A 23,698-nucleotide genomic window follows, 5' to 3' on the forward strand; every position below is an offset into this window, starting at 1 on the left:
TCTTTAAGGTGAAAACTGTTGAAAACAACAAGACTGTTTTGTCTTATTGCACAAATTAATATCCAGCTCCACGTGTTTCTACTGATGTCATTTCCCCACTAGACAAATGTGTGATGGAGGTCCATGGAAGGCAAATAAGTTTAAATCAAATAAACAAAAGAGGATGCAGTTAAAATTAATAAAAGGTATTTAAGCTACGTTTTGAACATCCAGAACACGTCCAACACTTGTTGGCTGCTTGTGCTCTTTAGGTCAGACGTGTGTCGGGAAGCTCCTCTGTTGTTTGAAACGCTGGAGGAACCGTCTGATGGGGGAACCGTCTGATGGGGGAACATGGCTCGACCTAACACCGGTCTCTGTTTAATGGTGGATGAAATAAAGAAAGTGGTGGTACTTTTTTTACTTTGAGCAAGCGAACGTCATGTTCACAAGATAATTAATCCACCAGATAATTCAGAGGCGGTCTGCTCGGTAAATTTAACTCCAGGATCTGCGAGGCTTGTTTTCAAGCTTCAGACTGAACTGAAGCAGCGGCTGCTGACGTCATTACGCTCTTGCGCGATGCTGCGTTCAGAACAAGCATGAAAAACTCACCACTCTTATGCCAATACGGTCGCAATGATGCATTTAGGTACCGAAATGGAATTGCGTGAACATTCACGTGGTGGTTATGTAATACAGCGAATCGATAATAAAAAAATCTGCGTCGACAAATTTACATAATCAACGTCATCGATTATTTCAACTAATCGGTGCAGCCCTACTTGTGATTGTCCACGGCCTACCCCAGTTACCACGACTGTGCATGTGTGTCAAGGACAGAAAGGCAGACGTGGCAGTGGAAGGTGTCAAAGCAGTTTGGAGAGAAAAACAAAGAACAACAACAAAAAAAAAAAAGAAAACGATTAATCGATTATTAAATTAGTTGATTATTTTAATAATCGATTAGTTGTCGATTAATCGATTAATCGTTGCAGCCCTACCAGAGACACACAAGTTATTACAACTATTTTAAATTCTACTGTTTATTTTTAAAGGCCAGGTGTAAGAGAGAGAGAGGGAAAGTGGGGGGAATTACATTTAAATAGATATGAGTATTTCATTAACATTTCAGAAAGAAAGGCTGTGGAGAATTACAAACTGAACACACAGCTAAGCCAGGAAAATGGCCGACAGAATAATTGAATAAATCAGCCTCTCTTTAAGTGATTGGAAATGCAACAGGATCCGGGCAGCAGGTGGCATGGTACTATTTCTGCCCTTCTGGACTACAGGTAAGTGGTAACACGATCTGATAGTTGGCAGTTCCTAGCATCCCGTTTTGTTTATGTGTGCGCGTGTGTGAGGCAGGGGGGTGGGGGTGGTGGTAAGATGGGAACCAAATTAGGTCATCTGCGTCAACGGATTGGAATTATTTTGAGCATTACCTGCACAACACGTACAAATTGAAGAGTTAGTACGTTGATGCAGTCGGAGTGGACCGCTCCGGCGTTGCTGCGTCCAAACTAACCAACTCTTTCCTTTACAGAAAGTTTTAACATTATTTTTGATTCGCTGAACTTTTACTGATGAATCTCTTTTCTCTTCCATTGAGGACAGACGAAGGATAAATCAGAACGTCTGGAGTCTCACACCAGTGGAGACGCACCTGCCCTCCCTTCCTTAGACAAAAACACACACACAAACACAAACACACCTGTTTTCTTTCCTAATGGGAATCAGTTGCTGCAGGTGAACAGGGGACCTGGTGAACCCAAGATATATGTGATGCAACACTAAGAAATCTGATTTAAATGAAACACCTACAGAATTAAACAAACCCTAAATGAATATCTCTTATTCTGTTGGGAGGAAAATGTACGCAAACATAAACTGGTTTATTCACTTTCCTGAAATGCAATTAGAAAGATTTTTTTAGGCTGGAAAGGTGCAAACTTTCCCATTAGTCTATAATTCTGGGTAACAGAGGGGGTATATGCTGACGTTTATCAGCTAGGATTTTGACATTTAAAACGAATGGTTTGGTAAAACATAAACATGTTTTAATTTTAACCCAGAAAAGGTTATTTTCCTCCAAGCTGCAGAACTTAGCCCGGTGTTATCACAAAGCTTATCAGCCATCTGATGCCACAAAGAGGGCAGATGGAGAGCTAGCAAAGCTGCCTAAGACAAAAGGGAAAGTAATGGCTTAGCTATTGTCAACCAGTTAGTGAGTGCAGGGCTAGCTCTCACCACTAAACTGACGGAACGATTCACGAGTTGAGAAACCCGAAAGGCAAACTTGCAAAAACCAATCGTAACATTATCCCTAAAGAAAGAAAAAAAACGGGATACCAACAGGCATTGTCAGGGAGGCATCGCTGGCGTTAGCAACAGACACCTGCTCCAGCTGACCAGTTAGCAACACTAGCCTCGGGCTCTGCTACCACTCAGCGTGGAAAGTTAAAACTAAACGTCAAAAACGTCATTTTAAAACACGTTTTAGCCTCACGGCGCTCCTAAAGGCGGGGATAGCTCGTTTCCGCGGGTTAGCAGGACCTCCCGCGGTGGTGAGTTTCCACGGGGAACCCTGTTTAGCAAAGCAGGCTAACACGTTACAAAGAAACTACTACCCCAGCTATTCGCCGAGCCTCCCTCCAATCCAGCGGCGGACAAAACATTAAAAAAAGCAACAGCGCGTCCGAAATCTACCTCAATAAAAACCCCACAATCCACCCCGGGCGAGGAAGGAAACGAGCTGCGCTCAGGCTTTAAAAAAAAAAAAAAACGGTTAAAAAAAAAGAGTTGAAGCAAACCTGAGCGGTGAACTGGTTGATGAAGATGAGGATGGTGGAGGAGGTGGTAATGATGGAGCCAGAGGTTGTTGTTGGTGGGTTACAGTCGCCAGGACTACGGTGGCTATGGCGTTGCCTCACTGGGCAACAGTTGCTACAAAACTCATCGGCAGCGCGCAGCCTTCTCACCAGGCAGGTGGGAGGAGATTCAAGCGTCCAGATATACCTTCAGATGAATCTATTCACGCCCTGAACGCATCACGACCAACGCTCCGCTGAAAATATGTTTCTATTTTTGCTCACCATTACATCAAAGCTGCGGCCGCACTTTCTTTTACGAGACTTTTATTTTGATTTTTCTTAAAAATGATTTGTTTTTGTTAGTATGCCTGCACTTTTTATCTACACTAGCTTAAAAAAACCTTTTATTTATTAAAAGGCCATCACAATTCTCTAATTCACAACTTTCATTGAGAAGTATTAATTGTGGTATTTTCATAAATATCACCGGGTCTTTGCTGATAATTCATAGTGACAGATTAATTGTTCTTTATTTTAGGGGGATTTTCTTTTGCAGTTGTGTGCATATTCTTAATACGAATTTATATGTATTTTTGTATGTATTTGAATTGTATAAGAAAAACTAAAGTAATATGCAGTGGTGGGCAGCACTAATCTAAAATTAGTTCCACTGGTCCTAAAACACTAACTCAAAATCCCCTAATTCTAAAGCACCAATGCACTAAAAGTTTTAGCAAAAATGAAATCTAAAGCACTAAAATAAACAAATCAACCCGTGAACATTCTTCAATTTACAATGAGTCACATATTGCCATGTTGCTCTCTTAATTGACATTCTATAGTTGAGTTCATGTATTGTCAGTATATTGTCTATAGCAGTGTTTCCCAAAGTTGGGGTCGGGACCCAAAGTGGGGTCCCGAAACATCAAGGTGGGGTCCTGAAAAGATTTTCTGAATTAATTACATTTTACCTTATTTGTTACAAAGGAGTGAGGTTAGTGTATTTAAAACAGATCAATGTAGTATAAAAATATTGTTACTATGCCCATGTTTAGTTGACCTGATACAAATGTTTATCATCCGAAAAAAGTTGGGGGCACAGGTCTCTGCTACTGTTATTTTGTGGGTCAAAAGCTGAAAAGTTTGGGAACCACTGCACTTTGGTTCCCAAAGTTGGACTTGGGACCCAATTATGGGTCATGAAGCACCTTGGATAATCTCCAGAAATCAATTTAAAGGCTAATAAAATAATTACTGATGTAATATTTTCTCTGTAATTACTACAAAAACACAAAATAAGCATAAATAAGTATTTATATTTGTGTACAAGCTGTTTAGATTGTCAAAAAGCCTGTGTTTTTAGGGTTATTAACGTAGTTCATGTACTCAGACCAGTAATATTTGGGGTCACAAGTTTTTGCCATAAATATTTTGTGGGTCAGAAGATAAAAAGTTTGAAAACCACTGGTCTATAGGAGCCATTTGTAGTTCTGGGTGTTCTGGGTATAGTTTGGGTTCTTATTTTGCTTTTATAGTTCAGTTTGGTTTGGTGGCAGTGTTTGTTACTGACTGGATTGGCAAAGGCTCTGCTGAAGTTGTTCCTCATGACCAGTTGGAGCCTAAGGATGGAGGTGTGTGGTACTTGCCCCATCATGGAGTCTACCACCCAAAGAAGAGGACCTTGCGAGTGGTGTTTGATTGTGGGGCAAGTTATAAGGGTACTTCATTAAACCACCAGCTGCCACAGGGGCCGGATTTAACCAATTCTCTTTTTGGTGTTCTAACCAGATTCAGAGAGGAGAAAATTGCACTGYTGACAGACATAAAGGCTATGTTTCATCAGGTGAAGGTGTCAGAGAAACATGTGAACTTTCTTCGCTTCTTGTGGTGGCCGTCAGGAGATACTTCAGCCAGCCTAAKTGAATATAGGATGACAGTCCACATTTTTGGTGCCGTCTCATCGCCCAGTTGTGCCATGAGACGGCATGGAGACGTCTGCTCCTCGAGGTTCCTGGATCCTGGGAAGAATTACAAATACTTATCCAGACAAAAATGGACTGGTGCGTGCTGTGCAGTTGAGGACAAAGACGGGCCTGCTGGAAAGGCCCATATCCAAAATCTTCCTCCTTCAAGAAGCCCTGTGAAGCAGAAGAAGAAAATAAGAAGATGCTTGGGACTATACATTTTTGTGGCTCCTTTTTTGGTGTTTGTTGAATTGTGCTGTATACACAATTGGGGCCGGTGTATAGGAGCCATTTGTAGRTCTGGGTGTTCTGGGTATAGTTTGGGTTCTTATTTTGCTTTTATAGTTCATTTTGGTTTGGTGGCAGTGTTTGTTTATTTGGATTGACACTTTGACCTATATTTTTGCTCTACCACTGGTGGRGGTGTGGAGGGGAAATCTATATAGGTGGCAAGGTGAGAAGGAAAGGTGAAGGGTGTAGGGAGGTCACACGGTTTTTACAGCTCTCTGTTAAAATGCTGGTTAATCTCTCTCATATTCACATTTTACCATAATTTTCCATCTATTTTGCAAGCTGCCATAGACCTCCACTCTGGACTTTGTAACATTTAATAATCAAAAATAATTTTATAAATGGGAGTATCCCCAAACATATCTCCCAGTCTGGACATTACACTGATTGGAGCGCGTCAAAGGCCTGGATTCCCCCGCACCCAGAAACGACCAAAAGGTTGGATTTGATAGTCGCTACATTGTCACTTGGTGGATAGTGACACACATATGAACAAAATGTGTGACAGCTTTCACCGTCAGCTGTTAACATTAACATTGATCAATAACATTTATCAGTTAGTGCTTCTAAATTTAGCCTATATATTTAGCAAACTAATCCATTAATACATTTTAAAATTAGCAAAAGCTTTAAAGCACTAATCAGGAAATTAGTTCCCCCTATTAGAACTTTAGGGGAACTGTGCCCACCACTGGTAATACAACTGAATATGTAATCAATTAACTCTATAGTATATGTCTTTTCTGTTCTGTAGATCAGGTCTGGACTGTGCTCTGGATCCCCTAAATCAAGTGTCAAATCCAAGGCCCACGGGCCAAATGTGGCCCATTTTATGTGGCTCAAGGGAGCTTTAAAGATGTCTTAAAATTAGCATGCTGCTTTAAAGTCAGCATTGACTATAAACTACATCTCCCACAAGTAAAACTCTCCTACTTTTACTGTGTTTCTGTAACATTTGTTTCACATTTAACACCACATAGAGCTCAGTTATATTTTTAGCAGTGCTCAGCCATAGCAATGGGATGAGGAAAGTGTTGTTTCATATTTAGGTGAAGTTAAACACAAAACATCAAAGCCAAGTACAACTGACCCTTTGAGAGCAACACTCTTGTGGCCCTTGGTGAAAATGAGTTTGACACCCCTGCATTACGTTTTGTTTGGACCCAGAACACTTGATAAATTTTGGTAAAAAATTTTTAATGTATAAGTTTTTACTTGCACAAGTTTTAAGTGTAATTTACTGAGGCAGTGCAGCTTTTCCCAGATTTACATTAATTAATTTTAGGTGGCACATCTTCTCCAGCATTTACAGTAATTCAAATTAAGCGTCAAAGCTTTTTCAATACTTATGGTAGTTCATTTTATGTGGGGCAGCTTTTCTAGCATTTACTGTAATCCCCACATCTGGCTCACAGTTTCTCTTTGCTTCTCTCTGCGTTGACAGAAGCAGGCCTAAAAAAATCAGTTAGGGTTATGAAGAAAATCAACATGGTTGTCACTAAAAAGAAATTTTAAACATATATATTCTAGACCTTAGAGGGAAAAAAGTCAGTCAGAACATAGGTGAGTTATATTTGAAAACCAATGTTCAGGTTACCCATTTTGCAATTAGCACATTTTGGGAAAGAATTTGCCCCAAAGCTGCTTCTGACCCTTTTTTCTTTACCATGGCAATATATGTTCTTAAATAAGTCATGGGGGTCCCTCTTTCTCAGTGGAATAATTGTATATTAACATAAATAAACTGAGTAAGACAAATCTATTTTAAGTACTGAACAGGACACAATGTTTGCATCAGTTTTAAAAGACATCATAAACCGCTATAAAAGAATTTACAGTCTGTCTCAGTTTGTTCATACAAGAGATTTAGATCACGTGCCATTTTGTCTAAGTCGAGATCAGTCTCTGCACTTTTCCATCCTATGACAGAATAACACAAAAACCTCCAGAGAGCAACAAAAAGGGAGCAAAGCTGGTGGAATGACACTTTAGGTGAAATCTGAGTGAATGCCTGTCATGACTGTGTCACACTGTGAAGCGCAGGCAGCACCTAGTACGTCTCACTCATTATACATGATGTTAGGTAGGGTTTAGGTTGTCACAGTTCTTCTATGAAACATTTCATTTCTGCTGTAATTCTCACCTTTCAGAGGTCCTGATTTTCAGCCCGTCTCAGCTCATGGTTATTTTCTTAAAACACAAATGATTTACTTAGCAATACATTTCAGCATTTCTCACCAATACACAGGTTGAAGCATTTTTGCCACATGGCACAAGTAGGTCAAAAACATTCATGCAAAACTTTTAAACTGAGACGAGTGAGTGAACAAAGAGAGTATTGTTAAAAAGCACAAAGCTTATCCATCCACCTGTGTCCACTGCACGGCACTTTTTTATTTGATTAGCACTTACTAAACAGATGCTTTTTGGAAAAGCTGTTGTTGCTAGGTGACTGCTGAAATTCATCTGAAGCTTAACACTTGTAAAAAAAAACAAAAAACGCTTAACTCTCTTGCTAAAAGTTATTTTAAAGTAAAACTGTTTTGTCTTTTCAGTTTTTTTTATAAGTGGACATGAAGGTCTGGTGCCACCAGGATCCACAGTTCGATTGATATATATGAATATAAATTAAAAACAGTGCTGGCTGAGTGTTTCTGACATTGACCTCTGAATTTTTTAGGTTTTATGTTATTCATGTCTGGAGATAATGATGCTAAAGAGCTTTAGTGCTGCAACGCTGCGTCAGGCTTGATTTTTAATAATCTTTTCTGTTAAATAAATCAACACTGAACAATAACCTGTGATGAAACTCCCTGCTAAGAGACAATTTCAACAAGTTTCTTTTGAAATTAGATGAATTGATCACAAAGGTACTGCTTTTTAAGTACAACCAATGGTGGTCAGCACTGCTCTAAAAATTAGTTCCACTAGTCCTAGAACACTAACTCAAATATTTAGGTCCCCTAATTATAAAGCACTAATGCAATGAAAGTTTTAGCAAAAGCTAATTCTAAAGCACTAAAACAACCCAGTCAACCTATGGAACATTCTTCAACAGACAACTTGAGTCACATATTGCCATGTTGCTCTCTTAAGACTTATTATTGACATTCCACAGCTGTATTTGAGTTCATATATTGTCAATATCTTACCTGTGGATAAGTGACACACAAAATGAACAAAATATGCGAGAGCTTTCACTTTCAGTTAACGTCAATGTTGATCAATAGCATTTATAGACCTCAGTTAGTGCTTCTAAATTTAGCCTATAAATTTAGCAAGTGCTAATCCACTAATAAATTTTAAATTTAGCAAAAGCCCTAAAGCACTAATCAGTAAATTAGTTCCCCTATTAGTGCTTTAGGGGAACTGTGCCCACCACTGAGTGCAACCAGCATTTAAAAAGGTTATTAAAACATTTTTCTCTACCTGTGTTGTCATGTTCAGAGTTGTGTGGCTGTTGAAGTCCATCTCATTTCACAGGAAATTATCAAATATATATAAATATGATGTTTTTTGGGGGGACTGTGCAAGGAAGGCTAAGTCTCCAAAGAAAACAGCTGTAGGTAACAAGGAAACATGTGAACTCCACTTAAGAAGTTCTGCATATAGTTGAACAGAGCAAACAACAGGGCTGCAGTTAAAAAAAAATTCAATAATTAAAAAGCGCTGACGCAGAAAACAAATCCATGAAATCTTCACATTGCCATAAAACACAACGTAATATCAAAAGTTCAAATCCTTTACTTCTGTTCTAAATCAGACCAAATATACAAATGTGTATATTTTCTACACATGCTACCAAATTTTACACATTCGATTTCAGCTGATTGTTGCAAAATGTTTAGTTAAAAAAAATTGACTTGCTTATGTGTTTCATTTCTTTTCATCTAGATTAAAAACTGGTAAACTAATATTTCAGTTATCTATCTCTATGTTGAGCAGGTTTTAAGCTTCCAGGTTTCAATCTTTTCCATATGAAAATGAAATGCAATTACGGTGCGTAACAAAAAAGTGTTTTCATGTTTTCAGAGGACATCTATGTTGTGATGTGCAAATAATGTACAATAATAAAGCATTCAAATCTACTGTCATCATCACAAACACTAATTTGCCTCCTTATCTAAACACAGGAGCCCTTATAGCAAGTTACTATATTTAGGCAACAGGTAATATGTACGAACATTACAGTGAAATAATAAGGCTGTCTTGTTACTATAGTGACCAAGACATGGATCAAAAAAAAAAAAACCTAATAAAATATTCTTCGCATACTTTGATTTGATTGCAGTGTTGACATTGTGGAAAATGCCACCTGAAACTACCGGAAGAACCACATGTTCTACGCAAGTTGTGTAAAACCCGAGCAGGTAAACATTCAAATCCTCTAGGGACATTCAATATGCTGATTGAGGATGGCTGAAACTGAGTTACTAAGTCAGGTACAGAAATGTGAGGAGTTAAAACCTCAAAATCTTCACTTTTGTTTTTTTAAATGTCAACAATGTTTGTGCTTTCAGTGTGAAAGAGTTCATTCAAAAACAAAGGGGCTTAAAGTAGTGCAAAGGTAAGAAACACACGTCTCTGCGTAAATGTGGGAGACTTTTCTCGTGTTGATGTTAAAGACGCTTAAAAAGTTTCCTCCATTTCTTGTCTATCTAAAAAAGTTTCCTCCATGCAACTCTGGAGTAGCAGATGTGTCCTCAGTTTGAACGTGGACAAATCCTACAGAGGAGTGAAAAGAGACAGAAGACTGTAAGAATAGTGTGATTTGAAATGGTAAAATACAAATCCTTGACCACATTTGTCTCTAAAGTGTACTTAGAACATTTCAAAAGTTATCTGTGAGGCAGTCACCCCATTGTGATTACTGACTGCAGCAGAAAAGGCTGCATTAACACAAACTTGACAAATTTTCTTTTAGTGTAAAAAGAGAAAACCTCACACTTTTATTCTTAAATGATACATTCTAGTAGAAAAGCTGCTTTGAACCTGCTTTTCAGAGAACCTTGTCAACATCTTTGTGGCTGTCGAGTCTAACGAGAATATAAGCGATCTATTTAAAGGAGTGCAGAGTGGAGCTAACTGATTAAGCCTAAACAGAAAAAAAAGCAGCCCTGTGCTACACACCATAAAGAAAAATGGGAAATATATACAGCGGGTAAAATAAGTATTGAACACATCACCATTTTTGTCAGTACATATATTACTAGAGGTGCTAATGACATGAGATTTTCACCAGATGTCGGTAACAACCCAAGTGATCCCTACATACAAAGAAATCAAACCATAAATGTCCAGAAATGAAGTTATTTGTAATAATGTGGAATGGCACAGGGAAAAGTATTGAACACATGAAGAAAGGGAGGTGTAAAAAGGCATGGAAAGACAAGACACCAGCTGAACTCACTCAGTAATTAGAAAGCAAGCCTGCCCCTTGTCAGTGCAAGTTAATATCAGCTGGTTCAGTCCCAAATGATGGCCAGGTATCACACAAGAACCATCTGATGATGGGTAAAAGTAAAGAGCTCTCAAGACCTTCACAACCTTATTGTTGCAAAGCATAATGATGGCATCGGTTACAGAAGAAGGTCTAAACGTCTGAAGGTTCCAGTGAGCACTGTTGGGGCCATAATTCAGAAGTGGAAAGAACATTATTTCACCATAAACCGACCACGACCAGGTGGTCCTCACAAGATTTCTGACAGAGGAGTGAAAAGAATTATCAGAAGAGTTGTCCAAGAGCCAAGGACCACTTGTGGAGAGCTTCAGAAAGACCTGGAATTAGCAGGTACGATTGTTTCAAAGAAAACAATAAGTAATGCACTGAACCACCATGGCCTGTATGCACGCTCACCACGCAAGACTCCACTGCTGAAGAAACAGCATGTTGAAGCTCCTTTAAAGTTTGCTGCACAACATTTAGACAAACCTGTGTAATACTGGGAGAATATAGTCTGGTCAGATGAGACCAAAACTGAACTGTTTGGATGCCAGAATACACATCATGTTTGGAGGTCAAATGGCACTGCACATCAGCCCAAAAACACCATACCAACAGTGAAGTTTGGAGGTGGGAACATCATGGTGTGGGGCTGTTTTTCAGCTTATGGTACTGGCAAACTTAAAATAATTGAAGGAAGGATGAGTGGAAAAATGTACAGAGACATTCTTGATAAAAATCTGCTTCCATCTACCAGGATGATGAAGATGAAACGTGGCTGGACATTTCAGCAAGACAATGAGCCCAAACTCAAAGTCAAGGAAACTCTCAGTTGGTTTCAGAGAAAGAAACTAAAGCTGCTGGAATGGCCCAGCCAATCACCTGACCTGAATCCAACAGAAAATCTATGGAAAGAACTAAAGATCAGAGTTCATAGAAGAGGTCCACGAAACCTTCAAGATTTGAAGACTGTTTGTGTGGAAGAATGGGCCAAAATCACACCTGAGCAATGCATGCCACTAGTTTCTCCATACAGGAGGCGTCTTGAAGCTGTCATTGACAACAAAGGCTTTTGTACAAAGTATTAGATAAATTTCAGTAAGTGTGTTCAACACTGTTACCCTGTGCCATTCCACATTATTACAAATAACTTCATTTCTGGACATTTATGGTTTGATTTCTTTGTATGTATGGATCACTTGGGTTGTTACCAACATCTGGTGAAAATTTCATGTCATTAGTACCTCTAGTAATATATTTACTGAGAAAAATGGTGATGTGTTCAATACTTATTTTACCCGCTGTAAGCTATACATCTGAATAGGCTTCTTATGGGAAAAGTATGTACTTTGACAGTTTGTTTATACAAAGAAAGCTCTTCTGTTACCATCTGTGAGCATTTTTGACAAACTTCAACAATCTAAATAATTATGAAATGGAGTACCTGGGCTCTGGTCTACACGCCACGATGGTGGTCGAGCTGCTTCAGATTACAGTTGTTTTGCGGGGAAGGTCCATTGGGAGGAGGATGCGGGTGGCAGGTGGAGGGGCAAGGCCCACATGGGTCTCCAGGGATGGGCTGATGAGGAGAAGGAACAACAAACCTGAAATATTTCAAACCAGAGTAAATACACTGCTCAGTGAGATGAAATGGAAAAAATTATATATATGTCTTATTAAGAAGGCACAAAAAGTCCTGAACAGCAATGCTTAGATTAATAATACTTCATACTATGCTGTCAAGGCTGAATCCACGTTTTGATGTGTCCATCTTTTGCACTTTTCAAGCTTTTGACTGGCATTAGTTTTGTTAAGAAAAATAATCTTTTCTGTTTTGTGTATCAACTTTTGGAAGAACATCACTAATGTCAAAGGCTAACAAAACCACAAGTTTCAAACAATATCCTTTGGCTAAAACCCATGCTGTAACCTTTAATTATTTGGAAAGGGCAGTATGCTTGAGCAGAGGTTAGCACTTCCGGCTCACTACAGAGACATTCTGAACTTAAGTATGCATCTAATCAATGATCAAACTTTGTTCTGTACAGGCTGGAGAAAGATAAGTTTCTTTTCTACCAGAGGGCCATTTTGGCTTTGTCATAGAGCCAAACACTGAACTCAAACAGTACACTATCTATTCTACAACCTCAGTTCTAAAAACATCGAGACGTTAAGTAAAATGTAAAAAACAAAAACAAACAAACAAAAATACAATGCAAAGCTTTGCAAATCTCATAAACTTATATATTACTCACAATATATATACCACAATCAAGCAACTCTGTTACCTTCAGTTGTTAGTTGTTAGTTCATAGTCCATCTAAACACTTTGAATTTGGCTGCAGACTGAGCTCCAGGGAGGAGCTTTGTGTAAATGGGCGGTGCTTTTTACCAGCACGCGTTTACCACAAAATTCAAGTATTTCTCAAACATGCATGAATGCATCAAAGAAACACTTTGGTCATGTTTTTTGATCAGGGAATGACATCATAGCATGATATAAAGCTCAAAAACTGATTTTGTATAATAACTCCCTTTAATGAAAACACAAATCAATGATCAAAGAAGATTAATGTTACCCTACAGCTTTGTTGGCATCATTTTTGTTATAGACAAGAAAACCTTTTCAAAGTCTACTTGTAAATAACAAGACTACTTATTTATATTTATAGTATTTACTGAGTCAGAACTCAGAGTGTTACCAGAAAGTTTACAGAAAACAGCTGCAAGGATTTTATGACTGATTTAACAACTAAAATAGTAATTTCAGCATGTTCTCCTCGCCTATTAGACCCTAAATTGCATTTTCTAGATTTTATGATTCACTCATTGAATTCCTTTGCAGTTCTTGCGGTGGCTATAGCATCCATTGATGCTAGTGGTGGAGACCAATGAGGCAAGGTCTGCTCTCACAAGTCGATTGTCTGCGCAGCGTCCTGCAGTGAATACTTGGGCCTACCACTGATCCGAGAACAACCAAAACCCAGTGAGGAGCCTTAGGCATCTGGCTGCTCAGAACGACAGAAATCCTTTATCACTTTCTTTGAAGTGAGTAGATGAAGAGCTGCTTTTTCTGTGGGTTGACAAGGGAAGAAGGATTCTGGCTATTCCCAACCCCCTCAAAACACACAATAAAGAATAAACAAGAAGAATCGCTGAAAACCTCTGGGAACCTTTCTATCATAAATAGTGGCTATTTAAAGTCATTTTAACTATGTTTATAATATTGATGCCATGACCATGAATGTTTGAGCTTATTATTCCAGCTCATCATGAAAAACAAAACAATAAAAGCATTTAAATTTGTGTTGGGTACAGTTCCAAAGATGTGATTTGGCTCACTAAATAACACGAAATGGCCTGTTTTTAGAAACAGCATGAATTGGGTTTTGAATTCCTGGTAATTTTGTCTGCCTAACAGATGTAACCATTCAACATTTTCTAGAAATGCATCACACGGCTCAATAGCACACTACTACAACTAACCTGTAGTTATCCTGTAAGGAGTCCAACAAAGCCAGGTGGGAGCCGCTGTAAGACTCTTGTCGTTGTGTTACAGCTGAGGAACAGGGATGACAGACAATTCAAGGCTGTGAATCTAATAAATAACCTTATTATGTACACATGGTTGCAGGTGCATAAGTTTATGCATTTTCCCCCTTCACTTATCAAATGTATTTATGCAAACAGCCAGGGCTTGAATGTGCTGGAGTATATGACTCATGAGACGCACCAAGAGCTGGATTCACACTGTCGTCTAGCCTTGCCAGAGGGGAAAGGTTTGGATGCAGAGGGTGGATGGTTAAACAGTCTGTCAGTGTATCTTGAGTTGCATCAGCAGAGGCTTTCATCTGTAGAAGCAACGCAGTAGAAGTAATCACAAGTACAGAGAGGTAGTACAAATATTTTGCATTAATTTTCGTGCTGTAATATTGTTAGTTATACTGCATTACATCATCCATATTATTACTAACATTGCTATCATTACAAAATCAAAGATGAAAAAAGTGACATGAATACCAGAGTTGATTGGGAAAACTATTAGTGTAAGAACAAAATTCTGTTTACATTTTTTAGTATGTGCACATACATAAAAAATGGCATTTATCATACATATGGCCCTTGTCTTTGCTTTGAAACAAAATATCAGCTCAGCTTCTTTATTGCAAATGAAAATTGGTCATTCCTTGATAGCCTCAACTCTAAAATTATAAACAAATTTAGCAAAAGACAAAGGCAATAGTTTTTATCTGTAATATCTACATTAATCTAACCTAAGAAAAATTTGTGTCAGGGTGTGAAATGAGCTGTCCATGTGTCAACCAAAAAAATAAATACAATAAAATAAAAATCCCGGAGTTGGAGCTGCTATGTATAAGCTACAAATCCTCCGAGCTGATATTCAGAGTGTTCCTCAGGGCAGGTATTTAGTTACCCAAAAATTTGCTTGTTCACATTTATTCTCGAAGCATTCCAGATGCTTACAAGATTTTTTTATTTTTTTACAACCTGCAAATTAGATTTTTGTAATAGTATTGGTACATAAGAAATGCAACATTCAATAATTCTTCTTCATTCATCACAGCAAACATATCTATTGCAGATTTAAACATGAAAAGAGCCGAACACGTGGTAGACTTTTAAAACTTAAAACCCTTTTTAATAAAAAAATAATAACTCACCTTCTTTGTATCTATGGTTACACAAACCTAAGTAAAAGAGCCTTTGTCACACACGTGTGAAAATCCCATATTTTTCACTGCCGTGCTAAAATAACTACACTTCCCAATGAAGTGGATCGTAACAGGAAAATAAACCAAACAAATGTAATTTTGTGAAATCTTTTTCTGTCTCTGTTAACCAAGGGTCATGTATCAAATGACAAACTATGTTGCTGCATATTTCTGACTGCATGCACAACTTTAATTAAATGTGATGGTTATCTCTGTACAGTTAACTTGCAGAGCCGACTAAGTGGGATCGAAAGCCATTCAAGTGAAATAATTAGAATGAGTGAAATAAATAAAACAAAATGTGTGGCATATGTTGGGGAGACTTTTTTCTGTTAGAGGTTAAAAGTGGTAACTTGCCTTCTTTCGTAACTGCCGCTCTTTAGTAGAATGGGACTTCATGTGTTTCCTTAATGAACTGGGATCAGTGTAACGTTTTGCGCATCCCGGCACTTGGCACGCATATGGTTTCTGCACAACCACAGCAACATATGTGAGTTCTGCACTGATCCAAAAGGATTAAAATAACGTTCATAATTAGCCATGTGTTCGTGTGGCTACTCACCGTGTCCAGGTGCGTGCGCTGGTGTTTAGCTCTGTCGCTTGAGTTGCTGAAGGCCTTGCGGCACCCGAGGTGCTGACACAGATAGGGCTTCTCACCCGTGTGGCTGCGCAGGTGTATCTTCAGATTCTCGAGCCGGGAGAAAGCCTTGTTGCAGCCTTCAAACTGAAAAGAGCACAAAAACACTTTTAAGTGTGGTTGAAGCAGGACAGGGCCAACAAAATAGCAGTTTTTCAAATTCAAGCCTTATTAAAATTTATTTCTTTCCCCCTTGAGATGGCTCCACAGGAGGATATTTTTAGTGCAAAATAGACTGTTTTATTTCAGATTCAAAATTAAATCTGAAACATGTTTAACCAAAGAATAAAAAAAATAGACAAGCATATTTTGTGTGTATGTTCTTGTGATATTTGCTGAAAATTGCAAGGAAACAAAAGCTTCCTAACCTCAAAGTGTGGGAAGGAATGAAAAGGGAAAAATAGAGACCCCTTCTGAATAGAAAACTGTGTCATTTAGATGACATGCATGGCATTGCTGTCACACTGATATATCATTACAGTGACTTATACTGAAATGGTTCAAAGATTTAATTATGGGAATCAATGTTTAAAGTTTTTGGGAGGCTCTTTTTCTTTTCTTTTTCTATGTATTTTACGTGTCACACAAATTTCAGATTTGACTTAAATATGTTGTGACCAGCAGGGGTCAGTATGTATACATGCATGACTGCACTGCTTTGTGCTTTCAATCCTCTGTCTTGCATCACCTTGGCAGCAACTGGCAGCAATCAATTAACAAAATAAGTCACTTTTAGTAAACCATCTACAACAGATTCATAATGCTCAGTCAACCAGGGCAAGAAAACAGCGTGTTGCAGTATTATGTGACCTGTGACTTCACCGCTGAAAAATCTGAATCATTCAAGCAAAATTTTTTTCTTTGAGAGTCCAGAACCACGATTGCCCTCTCCCCAGGGGGTTGGGGAGGGTAGCGGAGGAGGGCGTTTGGTATGCCCTGACTAAGCCTCATGGACAAAACACACAGACCATATCTAATATTGTTTTTTTTCCTTCCAAGACTGGATTCCTCACATACTACTGCCTCTTAGTCATAACTGCTGAAGCCAAATGAACTCCCCCAACTCCTCCAGATTTAGAAATGCTCGCCATTCTCTCTCAATACAACTGTTCTTGCTTGTCAAGGTAACTCAAAAGGAACTCATCTTGTTTGTGCAACTGAACTTGAAAAATAAAATAAAAAAAAATCTCATTACATTTTGTTTTCCAGGAGAGCTATTGAACAAGAACAATGTTGTGCCAAACAGCTTTTTTTTCATGTTACATGGAGGCAGAATATAGAAACATTCCTAATATTTGGTCAATTTCAATTTAGTAAATTGAAAATGCAGCAAAAGACAAAAACAAGAAATGCTTCACGTTTTCTTCCTTTTCATGAGAGAATTGGTGCTCTTTTTGATTTAGATATGCCACTCCTCTTTACGCAGAAGAATATATTCGAATTAAGAAGCGTCTAAGGAAATGGGTTAAAAAACAAAGTCACCTGCTTGGTAATAAAAGAAGTGACAAAGATAAAAAGTCTCTTAGCACCAAACTGGCCAGACAAGTGAGACTCAACATAGAGCCAAAAAAGCTGGCAAACTTCCAGGCTGGTCCAGAGGTGGGCACTCTCTGCTTCTCTGTGTCGTCACAAAGCACTCGCGAAGGCGACTTTTTTAGTCACAAGGATCGGTTGAGGTCTGAACAGGAAAGCAGAGTGGCTCTTCAGTCTCACAGCCAACTTCTGACAGGTCCTGGCAGGTACTCATGTCCCAGCTGAACAATGACAGCAGCAGACTGTGCCAGCCAACTCAGCCCAGTGCCCAGTTCCCACTCTGAGGCCCGATCACTCTGAATCCCACTACGCCCCGTTTTACAAGTGATGTGTGCATCTTTGCCCTCTGGTTTCACCTTCTTTCTTCTGTAAAAAGGTTTCTTACTTTCACAGCTTTAGATTTCTTATTTAAAACACTCTTTATGCCATTTTTAACATCCAAATACAAATACATGGGTTTTTGTTCAACTGTTTTAAAATGCAATAATAGTAAATAAACTAGGGATGTTTTCATGGTATCACATGATTGCCGTACCAAGAGCAAAAGATAACAAAATTTTAAAAACGGGGCAATGCTGCTTGTACTCTAGCAGAACAATCTAAATCACCCTTTTCCACACAGTAACACCCATCTATTTATTTTCTTTACACATACTTTCTTTGGGGCACTGGTGTCTATCTCCAGCAGTCATTGTTTGAGAGGCATACATCCTGGACTGGTTGCAAGTCCATCACAAACAGTATTATATATCCATGTTATTTGCTCATTTTATTATTTTTTTTACTGGAAGATCTTGCTTCTTTCAGCAAAATAACACCAAACAATCCCAACTCCCATTGCAAAGATCCCTCCGCCATTTTTTGCTTACTACTACTTAGTTTCATACCAGAAAAGAACCCACCTAAAACTGGGGAGAACATGCAAACTGTGTAGAAACTCATGTACACCAAAGAATTAAACCAGAGATTTCAACACTGTGAGGTGACAACACTAACCACTATGCCATCAATGTGGTAAACAACAGTAGAAAAGAAAATTGAAAATCAAAAACCCCAGACTGTTGGAACAGTCTGGGCTTTGCTGTCACTTGAGAATCAGAAAGCAGAGTTTCAAAGACAAGGGAGCCACAATAGAAAACTACTACTTCCAGGGAAAAGGTCAATTTATACCCGCAATCCATGCAAACAGCAAAATGTGATGTATCTAAAGAACTTGTCCAAAAATTACAACTGGCTTCACATTTGTTAAACTCTTTTAAATACAGACAATCAGTGCTTCTCTATGTTCAAATCCAAATGGGTCAAGAATTTATGAAGAAGTTGTTTAATTGTCTGTAAACAGGTATGAGTCTGGAAGTGCCCTATATCCACTGTGTAACAAGAGCTCATTGTTGTGCTGCTAGCTGGAGACCTTCGTGTTCAACTGACTATTTATCTACCAATCATCTTTGGAGAAAAATTGTACCTTACATTTCCATCCATTTGTGTGGATATTTTAACCTTCAAGTTTGAGAAATTACATTAAAGAAAGGAAAGATAAGGCCTAAACCATTAGCATTCTGACTTGAAAATACATGATTAAAGTCAGATGACTTGTGAGAAAAAAAAATGCAACTTTTTCTTTCCACACTCAAGATTTTAACAGCTCAACAAACACGTATAACTCCTCCGTTTGGTAATAAGATGTGATTGTAAATCTTTCTTCATTGAATAATTACAGAGAACATAGAAACCCGCCGAGAACGGCAGCACCATGACAACAGAGCTTCAACTAATAAGTAAGTATTTTGGAGCAGAAGGTCGGCGGCAGGTATGCATGATGTTAATAATTAGCTTGTTGAAAGCACCAACATGAAGCGTGTTTGGCCGGTGGTTTGTTAATTACTCATCCAAGTCTCAAATGTTTTCACAGCAGGAAAAAGGAACAGACAAAGGAGACAGTACGGTCTATAAATAATCTGCGGTGTTGATGGTTGCATGGGTCTGTGGAAGCAATGTTGGGCTTTTCTTGCCTTTTTCCTGATGTGTTTAAGATAAAATCAACTAATCTGAAGAAATAAATCCCATTTAAAATATTTCTTGCAAAGTTGTGTGTACACAATAGGTTCATTCTGTGAGTGAAGGGGATTATTTTTTTTCCAGAATGATTCTTAGGTCAGAGTTAGGTGGCTTAAGCAAAACACACGTCTCTGAAGGTGCTGGACTAAAGTGAAAAAGCAATGTAGCCAAAATTAGCACCCGCATTGTAGTAACCAAGCTACAGTTATTTTTAATTTAACAGCTGAAAAAAAAAAAAAGGATTAGTTCTCCTTCTCTCTCATTCTGGCCAAAGACGCAAATGTGTAGAGAGCTGGAATACGGGGCATAACCTTCCCAAGACCGACAGCCAAGTTTTGTTAGACAGAGGACCGGTGAAGCCATGGCTGCTGACGGCCACAAAAGCTTCTAAAGGCTCATTGTGCCATGCCAAATCGAAAGTGCTGGACCTCCTTTGTGCTTATTTAATAACAATATAATTGAGTTAACTCCCTTGCCAGTTGTCACAGATCTCTGTTAATTGCACCACGGCTAAAGTTAAAAGGGGAGTGAGGCCATATTTGATCTAAACCTTGGCTAAATATCATAGTATAGGAAGGCATTTACCCTGATAAAGGCTTTTTTTGATAACCCAAAGTTTTAAAATATCCATTTACCGTAGGTACTATTGCTTTGAATGACACGAACAGATTCAAACTGAGCTCTGTCATTCAGTCATTCATTTTCCATCTGAGTGAAAAGAATATTAATCTGACTGAGAGGAAGCTGTGCTAAATATGTGATGCGTTCAACAAGGAAAAACACTACAAGTAAGTTTTTAAATAAATGACAGAAATAAGAATATAGAATTCAGAAAGATGAGTTGTAATAGACATGTATGCAACATGTACCGAGCATTTGTTGGGTTTCTCTCCTGAATGGACCCTCATGTGGATAAGAAGTTTGTATCGGGCGTTAAACGGCTTTAAGTTGCGTGGACATCCTACCCAGAAGCACGTGAAGTCCTCAGCCTTCTGCTGGTCTACATGTATCTTCTCTATGTGCCTTACCAGCTCCTCCTTTAGGTCATAAACTACACTGCAGTCCATCCACCTGCAGCAATGGGTGCCATAGTCCTCCATCTCACCTTCTTCCTCCTCCAACATTGGAATTTGGGGTAAAAATCCAACTCCGTGTCTGTGAGGATGCATAGGAACCTGCATGAAAGGGTCCTGACAAGGTGCCTTCACTTTCCTGTGATGCCTGGAGAGCTTTATGTGTTGGTGCGAGTAGTAAGGTGGTGGAGGTCTTTGTGGAACAGCAACTTCTTGGACAGTTGTGAGAGCCGGCTCTAACTGTAGAGGTGGCAGGACATTGCTGAAGGTTTGGCTACAGTTGTCTGATGTCGTCTCCAGAATCCCACCCTCATCTGGAAGGCACTGCTGTGCCACCATCATGTTAGCCATCTGGCCCTCCAAATCCCCTTCCTCCTCAAGCATCTGCATGCGGCCACACTCTGACTGTGGGGCCAGAGCTTGCGAAGAGCTCATCATGTTGTAGTGATGGCTCTGGGGTATGCATCGACCTCTCACCCCCAGGAAATGACCGTATCCTTCAGAATGAACAGGTGAGAGTGTGAAGTGAGAGGACGGAGAGCTGCGGGAACCGTTGATGTAAGCCACAAGCGAGGTCGGCGAGGTGCGTATAATAGCGTTAAAATCGATACCCATGACATCTGACAAAGGTGACATGGAGAGAGCTCTCTTCTTTGCACGAGACTGCCGGGGGCTTCCGGCCTCAACGGCAAAGAGGTAAGAAGGCAGGGAGGCAGAGGTGCTCGTGCCGCCTGATATGGTTGTGCCCGACATGGCTGTTCCAGGGGACAGGCAGACCTGTTCGCCACCCTCGCTACAAGTGAGAGGTAATCCCACAGGAGGAAGCACACGGTAACCATATGGCCAGTCGTGTTTGCCACTAAACACTGACTGCGTTTCAAACAGGCTGAGGGTAGTGGATGCCAGAGATTCTCTGGACAGCAAGGACCTGAAAAATATTTGTTTTAGTGACAAATTTTACAAGCTCGCCATCAAATAGACTTACTGACAGGGCTCACCTTGTATCCGTGTGAGGATTTGGCATGCTGGGACATGACGGGGGTTGAGGCAGTGAAGGATAAGGTTGGCCTGAGGGAGCACCTATGGAACTACTGGTCACTGTTAGGTTAACGCCTGGCACCTGACCACATACATCGAAAGGGGACTCAGGGACTGCAAAATCTGATTAACACAAGCCAAGCATTTAATTAAAAATTCACATATGCAAGACTATAATTGTATACAAGTTACAGCTAAAAACAAACAAACAAAAAAGCCCATCTAACTTAAATGCAATACTTCATTTCCCAAAAGGTTTACTTATCACATTGTGGAATTTTTCTTGCAAAATTAAAACAGAGTGAAACACTTTGCTCTGTTAATCACTAATAAGATTTTTACCTCCTTCTGTCCTGTAGAAAAATTATGCTCTGGTTTTGTGCGAGGTAAATTATCAATAAACAAGATAAAGCGACAGTGAGGTTAGGGTTAATTGTTTCAATAGATATGTTATGTTTAATTCAGGCCCTGTAGGGTAGAGCTACATTTTAGTTTTACCTTTGAAACTGCGATTAGATGGGCTGAGTCTTGTCGGTTTGTTAGTTGTCGCTGTTGTGTTTTGCGAAAGATGAGCAGGTTGTTGCTGTTGGGACGCGTTCGGCCCAGTCAGATGTTTTCCATTGGTCAACACTTGTCTGCGGAGGCTCAAGGTAGGCAGAACGACGTGGCCTCCGCTCGGTTTCCCAGAGGTTAGAGACTGAACACTTCCTCGTTTCACTGGGTCAGCTCTCTCGTTCTGTTGAGGGGAAGGCACGGGCATCCTGATGGATGGAGGCTGGTGGCCTCGGATCATGCTGAGTGATGGGGACCCGCTGCAGGGAGACACAAGGATGTGACAGCCTTTCCCACTCATGGTCGAAGCAAACTCTCTCCAGAGAATCTGCGCTTACGAGGAAGCAGATTCAAATCGCTGCGCTTTTGGGAAGTTTGTTTTGTTCGGATAGTAGGAAGCTAAGTTTCACACCTAGAAAACAATAAATGATAAAACAAACAAGTTCAGGATTTTGGAGCAACTTTACGCTCCGTTTTCAATTTTAAGGGAAAGTCTTGCAAGACAATGCTGAACAGTAACATAATGACTTGGTTGTTTATTTATAAACTACTTGGTTTTTTATTGTAAATGATACTGTAATATTTATTGTACTTTTACATGGATAAATAAATGCTATAAGTTCTAAATAAAATATAAATAATGTAGACCATGACATAAACTACACTTGTATTACACTACATCAGTGATAGCTAATTAAAACATAAGCACTGAAACAAATAAGGTGTTTATGAGTTTAATATTCATAGTTATTCATTCGGCTGCTCAGCCACAGAAGTTTTTCATACAGTCAACTTCAATAGATACAAACATGACTTTTGCGCTCAAGTTTTTTTTTAAAACATTTGTAACTCACCTGTTGTTACAAACATTTTCCTCAAATTAAAAAGTCAGGATGAAAAGGCTCCTTTCCTCCTCACGCTGTTAGAACAAACTGCAGCGTTTCTCTCCAAGTGAAGGAAAAGTGAAAACTCTGAGAGGAATGTCTCCGTGGCTCCTCTGCTGCTGCTTTTTCTTCTTCTTCTTTGATTCTTTTCTCTTCCTCCCGGTTACACTTTTGCCCTTGGCACGGCCGAGTGTGGACGACGTCATTTTCAAACGAAGTGCAGCTTATAAGTGAATTATTAAGATTTTTTTTTAAGTCACCAGTCACGCGCTGATGCCCACTTCGATACTGCGCGTGCGTGTCAGAGCCCGTTTCATAGTAGCGCATGATGAGCCGTCAATGTTTTTTTAATCACTTTTTTTTTTTTTTTTTTTTGGTACGGAAGAGGATTAGGGCCACTGCAGGGAAAAAAAAAAAAAGATTCAGACTTTTTTTTCTCATCAAACTCAAAATTATGACTGTTTTCTCAGATATCTAGAATTCTGAGATGAAAGTCAGAATTCTGAGAAAACGTTCAGAAAAAAATTAGATTAAAATCAGATTAAAGTCAGAATTCTGACTTTTTAAAAGTAGACTTAGACATTTTAAAACTAAATCTCCAAATTCTGAGGAAAAGTCAGAAATCTGAGATTAAAGTTAGAATTATTTTTGCTTTTTCAGTGGCCCTAATCCTCTTCCTCTTCTTACTGTATGGAAG

General features: G+C 39.2%; 3 protein-coding genes across 4 annotated transcripts in view; 1 reads left to right on the plus strand and 2 right to left on the minus strand.

Annotated features, from left to right (window-relative positions):
* rfx3 (regulatory factor X, 3 (influences HLA class II expression)) overlaps positions 1-2,986 on the minus strand; it is a 16,905-nt gene extending 13,919 nt beyond the window's left edge. The window contains exon 1 of one of the 2 annotated variants that reach the window (XM_014003707.1): positions 2,796-2,986. The gene's annotated coding sequence lies outside the window, so the exon portion shown is untranslated. Of the gene's footprint in view, positions 1-2,691; positions 2,757-2,795 lie in introns of those variants that run through there. The other variant, XM_014003709.1, reaches the window with a different exon arrangement.
* A 1,804-nt stretch (positions 2,987-4,790) lies between these two features.
* Positions 4,791-5,245, plus strand: LOC106514442 (uncharacterized; the record flags this gene model as incomplete). The annotated part of the gene is given in 1 exon segment (XM_014003710.1): positions 4,791-5,245. A coding segment is annotated over 1 exon segment (149 nt), but the record flags the coding sequence as incomplete, so codon positions are not given.
* Positions 5,246-8,776: 3,531 nt separating this feature from the next.
* On the minus strand, positions 8,777-23,370 carry glis3 (GLIS family zinc finger 3). The gene is made up of 10 exons (XM_014003711.1): positions 22,972-23,370; positions 22,064-22,529; positions 21,526-21,688; positions 20,324-21,455; positions 15,789-15,950; positions 15,584-15,694; positions 14,227-14,344; positions 13,980-14,052; positions 11,938-12,097; positions 8,777-9,775 (listed from the first exon to the last, which is right to left on the minus strand). The coding sequence occupies exons 2-9, from the start codon at positions 22,416-22,418 to the stop codon at positions 11,950-11,952; spliced, it is 2,262 nt and encodes a 753-aa protein (XP_013859165.1). The 5' UTR covers positions 22,419-22,529; positions 22,972-23,370; the 3' UTR covers positions 8,777-9,775; positions 11,938-11,949.
* Positions 23,371-23,698: the final 328 nt, after the last annotated feature.

The sequence above is a fragment of the Austrofundulus limnaeus genome, unplaced genomic scaffold, assembly GCF_001266775.1.
Source record: "Austrofundulus limnaeus strain Quisiro unplaced genomic scaffold, Austrofundulus_limnaeus-1.0 Scaffold20, whole genome shotgun sequence".
NCBI lineage: Eukaryota > Metazoa > Chordata > Actinopteri > Cyprinodontiformes > Rivulidae > Austrofundulus > Austrofundulus limnaeus.

What these genes read in the sequence shown, in the direction of transcription:
- glis3 (XM_014003711.1), bottom strand. Translation starts at nt 22,418, where the DNA reads ATGAGTGGGAAAGGCTGTCACATCCTTGTGTCTCCCTGCAGCGGGTCC. An exon ending in ATCTAATCGCAGTTTCAAAG is followed by an intron (nt 21,689 to 22,063) that starts GTAAAACTAAAA and finishes TGTGTTAATCAG; the next exon opens with ATTTTGCAGTCCCTGAGTCC. An exon ending in AATCCTCACACGGATACAAG is followed by an intron (nt 21,456 to 21,525) that starts GTGAGCCCTGTC and finishes AATATTTTTCAG; the next exon opens with GTCCTTGCTGTCCAGAGAAT.